This window comes from Haliaeetus albicilla, chromosome Z (assembly GCF_947461875.1).
Source record: "Haliaeetus albicilla chromosome Z, bHalAlb1.1, whole genome shotgun sequence".
Classification (NCBI taxonomy): domain Eukaryota; kingdom Metazoa; phylum Chordata; class Aves; order Accipitriformes; family Accipitridae; genus Haliaeetus; species Haliaeetus albicilla.
In genome coordinates this window covers 43558667-43568635 of record NC_091516.1, presented here as the reverse complement: position 1 = coordinate 43568635, position 9969 = coordinate 43558667, and the positions used below count along the sequence as shown (strand labels likewise).

Sequence of the window (9969 nt, the reverse complement as noted above, 5' to 3'; positions counted from 1 at the left end):
TGGAGACCAGTAACAAGTGGGGTCCCTCAGGGTTCTGCACTGGGACTGGTACTGTTCAGTATCTTTATTAACAGCTTAGACGGTAGGATTGAGTGCAGCCTTAGCAAGTTTGTGGATGACACCAAGCTGAGTGGTGCAGTTGATATGTTTGAGGGAAGGGATACCATCCGGAAGCACCATGACAGGCTTGAGGAGTGGGCCAATGTGAACATCATGAAGTTCAACAAGGCCAAGAGCAAGGTCCTGCACCTAGAGGCAATCCCCACTGTCAATACAGACTGGGGGATGAATGGATTGAGAGCAGCCCTGCAGCAAAGGACTTTGGGATATTGGTAGATGAAAAATTAGGTATGAGCCAGCAATGTGTGCTTGTAGCCCAGAAAACTGGTTGTAACCTGAGCTGCCTAAAAAGAAGCATAGCCAGCAGATCGAGAGAGGTGATTCTCCCCATCTTCTCTGCTCTCATGAGACCCCACCTGAAGTACTGTGTCTAGCTCTGTGTTCCCCAGTAAAAGAAAGACACGGACCTGTTAAAGCGGGTCCAGAGGAGGGCCACAAAAATGATCAGAGGGATGGAACACCTCTCCTATGAGGAAAGGCTGAGAGAGTTGAGGTTGATCAGCCTGGAGAAGAAAAGGCTCCGGGGAGACCTTATTGTGGCCTTTCAATATGTAAAATTGGGCTTGTAAGAAAAATGCAGAGAGACTTGTTAGCAGGACCTGTAGTGACAGGACAAGGGGCAATGGTTTTAAACTAAAAAAGGGTAGATTTAGATTAGATATACAGAAGAAATTTTCTATGCTGTGGGTGAAGAGACACTGGAACAGGTTGCCCAGAGCAGCTGTGGATACCCCATCATTGGAAGTTTTCAGGGTCAGGCTGGATAGAGCTTTGAGCAATCCAATCTAGTGAAAAATGTCTCCTCTCCCTGAACCTTGCTGTGTAGCTGTCCTGCGCAGAGGTCCATGGATGTGGCTATGCCTCTTACAGGGCTGTACTCAGCCTATTCATAGGGCGTTACATTGGGGAAGGAGAATGAGGAGTTAAAACACACAAAATTCTGTAGTGTTCAGGTTGTAGTATGTCAGTGCCAAACCCACCTAAGAAGAAAGGTGGAAACATCTCAGAGAACTGTCAGTCCAGAAATGTAAGGGGCAATGGTTTTAAACTAAAAGAGGGTAGGTTTAGATTTGCTATAAGGAAGAAATCTTTTACGATGAGGGTGGGGAGACACTGGAACAGGTTGCCCAGAGAAGTTGTGGATGCCCCATCACTGGAAGTTTTCAGGGTCAGGTTGGATAGGGCTTTGAGCAATCCAATCTAGTGAAAGGTGTCCTTGCCCATGGCAGAAGGGTTGGAACTAGGTGATCTTTGAAGGTCCCTTCCGACCAAAACCATTCTATGATTCTATGAACTGGAGAGCCTGCTACATGTTGTAACTTGGTTTTAAATGGTCTTATGAGCAAGCAAGGATGCTTATCTGGTGCACTTGCTTGCAGGCAGAGTGGATGTCCTTTTCTGTCCTGACTCCTGCAGTTCATCAGCATTTTGAGTTTGGCTAGTGCTGGATATACGTAGAAGTAGTGACTAAAACTAAGCAGGGGCTGTCAATGCAAGTCACTCAGCTTCAAAGGAGGCAATTAAACAGTAGGGATCAGTCAAGGTACAATTTCCTAGTTATGACTTTTGGAAATGTTTGTATGGAGAACCAACAGCCTTTCAGCTGCTCCATCAGCCCTTCATTTGGCCTATTTATACGTCTTCCACCTTGCAACTTACAGATTATCAAGACTGTTAAAACTGCTTAGAACTGAGACGTGGGCCATATTATGGTGTCTTGCAGAGTAAAAGCCCAAAGGCAAGGGAAACGACAGGATGTCTCTGAACTAGACTCAGTGGAGAAAAGGAAGGAAATTTCTGAAGTTTCTGATCATAAAACAATCTTCACTGTGTTTACATCAAATATACACAAAGGAAGTAGAACCCAAACCTACAATGGGTAAAAAACCTGGGGCTGAGCCAGCAGGAAATGATTAATGCCTCACAGTTTTACTGATGCAACTTTTTGGATTTGCTTTATGATGGAACTTGATAGGATCAACAGTGATCTTAAAGTCAATGCGTATTGCCTTCATCTTTTTGTTTGTGTTTTTGTGGCAACTTTCTGGGTGGTTTACCAAACTGGTGATATTGTAATTGACCTACTAGATAAAGCTGGATAAAACTGTTGATTAATACATTGCATTTGTTTTTAGAAATACACATTACCCATGTCCTTGTGCCAAACTCTTCCTTTTCTAGGGAAGTTTAGTAGTGAGGAAGCATGTGATTCCCTGGAAACACATCTCTCTTGTCACTGCTTAGGTTGGGAAGGCGCTGCACAGGGTTGGCACTGGCAGCTGCTCCTGAGGTGTAGCTGTGGAGAGTCTCAGCACAGCCAATTTCTAAGCTTGTGCCAGTGCCACTGAGTGTTTATTGCTGTACAAAGCTGTGCCCAGAGCAAATACAACTTACAGTACACCGATATCTACAGTTCTTCAGTGCCAAATGCCAAGCGTAGTCCCTTTACAGAACTGGTCCTAAGTCACTGTCCCTGCACCCTGCTCAGCACTGAATGTCAAACAAGTGTTGGAGAGCACAGCCCCGGGGCAGCGGAAGGCTCTGCCTGCCAGAAGAGATTACATTTACTGTCTCCTCGCTACTGGCTCAGCCTGCTCTAGAGAGCAGGGAACAGCCTCTGTACATGCACAGTTGTCAGTACATCCTTGCAGTTCTGGCTCTGAGCATCAACACATAGTGAAAAGCTGTGGTTTCTTCTTTCTTTTTTTTTTTTTTCTACACAGTCTTATTCAAAGCAGTGTGTATGTGGGGAAGGAGGTGGTGGCTTTCCCAGGCTGGATGAACTGCGAGCCCTGGGCTATCACATGGAGCAATAGCAATGAATAGAATAGAACAGAATAGAATAGAAGTAGAATATTCTGACCAAAAGTTAAAGCATGTTATTAAGGGCATTGTCCAAATGCCTCTAAACACTGACAGGCATGGAGCATTGACCACCTCTCTAGGAAGCCTGTTCCAGTGTTTGACTACCCTCTCAGTAAAGAAGGTTTCCTAATGTCAAGTCTGAACCATCTCTGACACAACTTTGAACCATTCCCACACATCCTGTCACTGGATCCCAGGGACAAGAGATCAGCACCGCCCTCTCCCCTTCCCCTCCTTAGGAAGCTGCAGAGAGTAATGAGGTTGCCCCTCAGCCTCCTTTTTTCCAAGCTAGACAAACCCAGAGTCCTCAGCTGATCCTCACAGGACATGCCTTCCAGCCCTTCCACCATTTTTGTTACCCTCCTCTGCACACATTCAGGTGCCTTCACATTATTCTTAAATTGTGGGGCCCAGAACTGCACAAAGTGACTCAAGGTGAGGCCACACCATCACTAAATACAGTGGGACAGTCACCTCTTTTGACCAGCTGGCTATGCTGTGATGCACCCCAGGATGCAGTTTGCCCTGCTGGCTGCCAGGGCACACTGCTGACTCATACTGAGCCAGCTGCCAACCAGCACCCCCAGATCCCTTTCTGCAGGGCTGCCCTCCAGCGACTCTTTTCCCAATGTCTACTTGTGCCTGGCCTTCCTCCATCCCAGGTGCAGAATCCAGCATTTGAACTTGTTAAATTTCATCCCATTACTCATTGCCCAAGTGTTGTGGTTTAACCTCAGCCGCAACTAAGTACCATGCAGCCGCTCACTCAATCCCCCCCCACCCAGTGGGATGGGGGAGAAAATCAGGAAAAGAAGTGAAACTCGTGCATTGAGATAAGAACGGTTTAATAGAACAGAAAAGAAGACACTAATAATAATAATGATAACACTAATAGAATGGTAACAGTAATAATAAAAGGATTTGAATGTACAAATGATGCACAGTGCAATTGCTCATCACCCGCTGATCGACACCCAGTTAGTCCCAGAGCGGCGATCCCCCCACCCCCACTCCCCCCAGTTTATGTACTAGATGTGACATCACATGGTATGGAATACCCCATTGGCCAGTTTGGGTCAGCTGCCCTGGCTGTGTCCTGTGCCAACTTCTTGTGCCCCTCCAGCTTTCTTGCTGGCTGGGCATGAGAAGCTGAAAAATCCTTGACTTGAGACTAAATGTTACTTAGCAACAGCTGAAAACATCAGTGTTATCAAGATTGTTCTCAAATGAACTCAAAACATAGCACTGTACCAGCTACTAGGAAGACAATCAACTCTACCCCAGCTGAAACCAGGACACCAAGCCATCTAGATCCCTCTGCAAGGCCTCTTATCCCTCAGGAGAGTTAACAGCACCTCCCAGTTTAGTATCATCAGCAAACTTGCTAATGGTGCATTCAGCTCCTGCTTCCAGATCATTGATAAAAATATTGAACAGGACTGTCCCTAGAACTGAACCCTGAGGAAAACCATTGGTGACTGGTTGCCAGCCAGATGTAGCCCCATTCACTGCAGCACTTTGAGCCCTGCTGTTCAGCTAGTTCTTCACCCAGTGCACCATGTATTTGCTTATCACACAGTTGAATAACTTGTCCAGAAGGATGCTGTGAAGCACAGTATCAAAAGCCTTACCAAAATCCAGAAAAACTACACCCACTGCCTTCCTTTCATCCCCTAGGTGGGTGACGTTATCATAGAAGGATATCAAATCCATTAAACAGGACTTTCCCTTTGTGAACCCATGTTGGCTGTGCCTGATGACTACGTTGTCCTTTAAATGCCTCTCAACAGCACCCAGTATGTCCTTCTCCATAATTTTTCCAGGTACTGAGGTTAGACAAATGGGTCTGTAGTTTCCTGGGTGTTCCCTCATGCCCTTCTTGTAAACTGGAATAACACTGACTAGCTTCCAGTCAGCAGGGACCTTGCCAGACTCCCAAGACCTTTGGTAGATAATTGAGAGGGGTCCTGCTGTAAACATCCACTAGCTCCTTCAGTACTCTGGGATGAATCCCATCTGGCCCCATAGACTTAGGAACATTCAACTGATACAACTGGTCCCTTATAATTTCAGTGTCCACAAATGGAAATTCACTGTTCCTGCAGTCATGGTCCTCCAACTCAGACAACCAGGCAGCCCAAGGTCTGTCAGTAATATTATTATCACCCTGCAGACCCCAAAGGGGGGATGCTGGGCACCATCCAGCCCCACATCTGAGCTGGGGCCCAAGCACTATGTCCATCCTGGCCCAAGGGTCATCAGGAGCTGAACACAAACACCCATCTGGAGAAGTGACTGCATCCTGTGGTGTCTCCATGGGGATGAGAAGTGCAACCACCTTCGGCAAATGGACACCCACAGCTTGGAGCTAGAGGCATTGGTTTGATGGCTCAACAAGTAGAAAATCCCCAAAAGCAAGCCAAGTGCTGCCTTTGATTGCCCATAGGAGGAAGCAGGGGAGGGTTCTCCAGCAGTGCTGGGTTGTTGGAAGAGCCTGTGGGACTTTGTACTGCAGTCACTAAGGGAGGCACGAGGTGTTATCCAATTAACCCTCTTGCTGCATGTGCCTGGAGACATCTGCCACAGCCAGAGTGACCTGACAGGGCCCTGGGAAGAGACGGCTGAGGCCTTGGTGACTGGCGTGAAACAGCAATGCTGAGCACAAGGCAAGAGATGGGTGAATAGAGGGGAGATGGACAGTGCCATGACCAAGCTATGGGTTCTGATGTCACTGACAGATGGGCTGTGACACCTCCAAGTGAGACTGTGACATCCCTGAGCAATGGATTGTGATGCCGCATCCCTTGCTGATTGTATTTGGGTGCCGAGTCTCACCCAGTTGGCTCATGCCCACACTCCAGCTGAGCGAGTACGCAAGATTTGGAGCGTCGTGCAAGGCTGTTGTTGGTGCTGAGGTCGTGCCCAGGAAGTTGTTGAGTGCAGCTCGCAGTGCCTGACCCCAGAGCCATCAGAGGATTTTCCCCAGCCCTTCCTCACTCAGGCAGCCAGGGCACCAGGAGGCGTGCTTGCAGCAGCAGAGGTGAGCTGTGCAGGGAAACCTCACCCTGGGGAGCTGGGAGGGTTTCCTTCTTGAGGGACCTGGGCATTTCTTCCACCCCTCATCAGGCCAGCCAACATTTGTGGCCCGTCTTCCTTTTCTAGACACCTGCTGCTGCAGCGGCAGTGAGAGGGAGAGGTTTGTCATTCCCAGCTCCTCCCAGCCCACCGCAGCACATGGAGAGCATGGCCACGGAGCTGGAGAACCACTGTCCAATATGCCTGGACAGCTGGGAGGAGGCCAGCTACGTGATGCCATGCCTCCACCAATTCTGTTACACCTGCATCCTGCGGTGGGCTGAGAGCAAGCCCGATTGCCCTCTCTGCAAAGGGAGGGTGAGCTCCATCTTGCACTCAGTGCGGGAGGAAAACGACTTTGAGGACCACATCATCCCACCACCTGTGGCACCGTCAGTTGTTGTCCACCTGACAGGAGGAGGTCCCAGACACCCAGCTGCCCACAGACTCCATCATGCTCCAGCACCCTGGTCAGTAGCCACAGGGCCTCTGCTGGGAGCTCCAGTAGGTGGCTTCCATGCCTATGTCTGGGCATTCCTTTTCCGTGTCTACCCCACTGTCCTCCATCCCCTGCTGCCCTGGCTGCATCAGGAGCTGGGGCAGCTCTTCGAGGATGCCCAGGAAGCAGCAGCAGTGCAAAGCCTTGTCACATGCAGCCTCCAATACTTTGGCCTGGATGAGGAGGCTCTGATCCAGCTGCTGCAGGCTTCCCTGGGCAGGGGCACCAGGAGCTTTGTCCACCAGCTGACTGACACCATTGTGTGCCAGTGCAGTGGGGAGGCCCAACATCAGATGGGCCTGGGGGATAGACATGCTGCCAGTGGGTGGGAGGACAGCCCTGTGGCTGCCCCCAGCCCTGCTGTCTCCTAAGGAGGGTATCATGCCCCCAGCCCAGCCCTTCATGGGGGTGTCAGCAGTCCTGCCTGTGCCCCTGTTGCCACCCATAGGGAGCAAGAAGAGCAGCAAGAGGACCCAGAGGAGGCTGTGCCAGGGCTCTCCGCTCGCAGCCGGGGCAGCAAACGCTCACGTGGGGGGCCCTGGCGAGCCCTGAAGAGGAGGGCCAGCAGCTCCAAGGACCCTTCCCAGCCCCCCAGGAAGCCACCTCGCTGTTGGTGACACTGGGAAGGTGCCTCAGGGGCCAGCTGGGGCACACACCAGCCCCTTGTGGTCCTGGACCCCAAATCTATTTATCACTTAATAGAAGAAAATGAAAGCATGAAAACTGTGGGAAAAGTCTTAATATTAACAATGCTGGTGGTGTTGCTAACTGCACCTGTGCTGATTTTCCCCCCTTTTCCTGGTGCTACAGCTACTGTTTCCTCACATGTCTGCTGGGCCCTATGGCCGCTGGGGACAGCCTTGTGAGGGACGGGGTGCAGTGATGCAGCCCCTGGTCAGGAGAGGTGGGATTTTGATGCTGATGGGTCCTTCTACATGTGCCAGGTAATATTTTGTTGTTCCCCCCAAAAGCAGGTTCTGCCCAGCTCTAGGTCTGCATCTCTGCAGCTGGTCCAAGGGCAGATGTTTGCAGCCTGGGGGTCTCCAGGGCCAGCCTGTGTCCCGCTACTCATCACCCCAGGCCTAGCCTCCTCCTCACCACACCCTCTGCCCCCATGTCACAGGGCTCTGCTCACCTACCAGCCTCCACTGCCTGGTGCAGCCTCGCTACAGCAGCAGCCAAATCCCTCCTCCTGTGCAAAGTCACAACTTGGTGCTGCTCTCTGCATCAACCTAGGGTTGTACCCTGCCAAGGCAGGAGCCCCAGGAAGTTCAACAAGGGGAAGCGCAAAGTCCTGCACCTGTTTTCAGTGAAAGAGAAGTGGGTGAGTGTGCAGAGTAGGCAAAAGAGTAGAAAAAAGGCCCAAATGATGAATGTCATGAAATGTATTTGAGCCTTTGCCTTGCGTTGCCTTTCACTGGCTGGTGCATAAATTAGAGTGGGGAGGTAGAGGAACTGTCCCAGGGGAGCCAGTATGTGTGCAAAATTCCACAGCGGGGAGCCAGCAGCAGTGGGCAGCTTGGGAAGAGGGCACTCGGGGCAGTTCCCTGCCTCTGGTGAAAGTGATTGCAGGAAGGGATGCATCAAAAAGAGCAGGAGACTGGTGAGTTTCACCTTCTCCAGCTTCTGCACTATTGAAGCTTCCCAGCCACTTCTGCTGGGAGAAAGGGCAGGTACATGGCAGAGGGACCATGCCACAAGTGCTTGCTGCAAGTTGCACTGGTAGCTGAGAGAGAGCAGAGAGGGACACAAACTCATTTTGCTGGGAAACAGCTCTAGAGGCACTCGAGTGCAAGCACTGGAATTGCTGCAGACGTGCTGTCTTGAGTTAGGTACAGTCTGTGGGGATGTGGAAAGCATCTCCCAGGCAGCATGCTCCCCCTTCTTGCAGTACATACACAGCTGTGTGCTGGAACCACTAGCATTTGTTTCTGACCAAGAAAAGGCCCTGAGTGTCTGGGAATGTGAGTCCCAAGCAAAGTAACCAGCCCCTTTGTGTTTGGATTTACTGACCCAGCACAGAGCTGATTTGGCTCCTGGGGACTGGAGAAGCACACGACCGAATGTACTTCTCTGTCCTGGTGGGAAGCTGGTTTGATGCCTTATTACTGTAATTGCCAAATCCATCAGTCATTGCAGGCTGTCTCCAAGACTTCATCCTCTTTCTCCCTCTGCTCAGGAAGGATAGCCAGCCTATTTTTGACAATGCTCACAGAAAAGTGCTTGGGATTTGTTTATTCTGGACTATGTCTCTGGGCATCCTTGTTCCTGTCTTTCTTTAAAGGTAAGCTCATCTGTGGTTGTCCAGTTTGGGGTTTTTGTTTGGTTGGTTGGTTTGTTTTTCTTTTATTTTTTTCTAAACGCTAGTCACATCCTACCCCAACTCTGTTTTCAGAAGGACTTGTATCTGCTTGTAGTTTAAACTTTGTTAGGGTCCAGTGCTAGTCCCATTGAGTTTTGTAATCAGTTTGAATAAGTTTGTGGATCTTACAGTGCTGGGCACCTTCTTTTAAGAAAGGAAAAGGTGTGAGGGTTTTTTAAGGAAAAGTGAGTAATTGTCACTTTCAGAAATGAACTGAAATCATTGTGTTTCAAAAGGAGTATGTTCTTTCTCTCCTTAAAAAATTTAACCTAACTGTGGTTTTTTGGGAATGGGAGATTATAACTCCAGGCTGAGCAGGATGGCTGTGAAAACCCTGTAAGTGTGAGAGTGAAATGGTGTTGTTCTACAAAGAAAACTGACCAGAAGAAAATTCTTAACTGTTTACTTTCTATGCATCATTTGGGAAGATTTATAGCTGCAGAAATAGCTAAATTTACTATTTCTGGTTTGTTTTTCTCTTCTAACTTTTCGTGTGTTTAATAAGAATCCTTCCAGGCAGTGATGGGTATAAGTTGGAAACATGCAATATAAAAAATAATGGGCTTCTGTAGTCTAAGGTGTCACCTGTGAACAAGCTATCTTCTGAAGATTCATCATGTTAGAAACCAAAGTAGGAACTGTGTGATTCTTCCAAACATGGAGGATTGCAAGGCTAACAATAAAGAATTTTTAAATGAGAAGGGAGGTTGAAATAGCCACAGTCCTGAAAGATGTTCAGGGTTCTACACAAAATGTGCTTTTATTGATCCCTAACAGCTGAAATATACATGTCCGCAGCAACTATAAATTCTAAACCTGAGTATTCCAGGTGTGAGGGACCATGTCATGTTACTCAAGATTTATGCATAGAGAAAGGAGGATTATATTTTTGAAACAGAGAAAGTGGTCCACATATTGCAGAAGCACAGGGGCACAGGAAACTTAACATATATGTGATGTTGCACCAGATTATTCATGCAAATAATTCCTCATTAGTTTATCTGAATCTGCAAAACATCTATGCATTTCATTATTACAGCTCCACATT

The 9969-nt window shown here is 48.7% G+C and overlaps 1 protein-coding gene across 2 annotated transcripts in view; it reads left to right on the top strand.

Annotated features, from left to right (window-relative positions):
• Positions 1-8352: 8352 nt before the first annotated feature.
• LOC104322348 (neuronal acetylcholine receptor subunit alpha-7) overlaps positions 8353-9969 on the top strand; it is a 66534-nt gene continuing 64917 nt past the window's right edge. The window contains exons 1-2 of one of the 2 annotated variants that reach the window (XM_069776583.1): positions 8353-8640; positions 8739-8843. In XM_069776583.1, coding sequence (XP_069632684.1) covers positions 8765-8843 — 79 coding nt within the window. In that variant the 5' untranslated portion in view covers positions 8353-8640; positions 8739-8764. Of the gene's footprint in view, positions 8844-9969 lie in introns of both variants that reach the window. The other variant, XM_009925485.2, reaches the window with a different exon arrangement.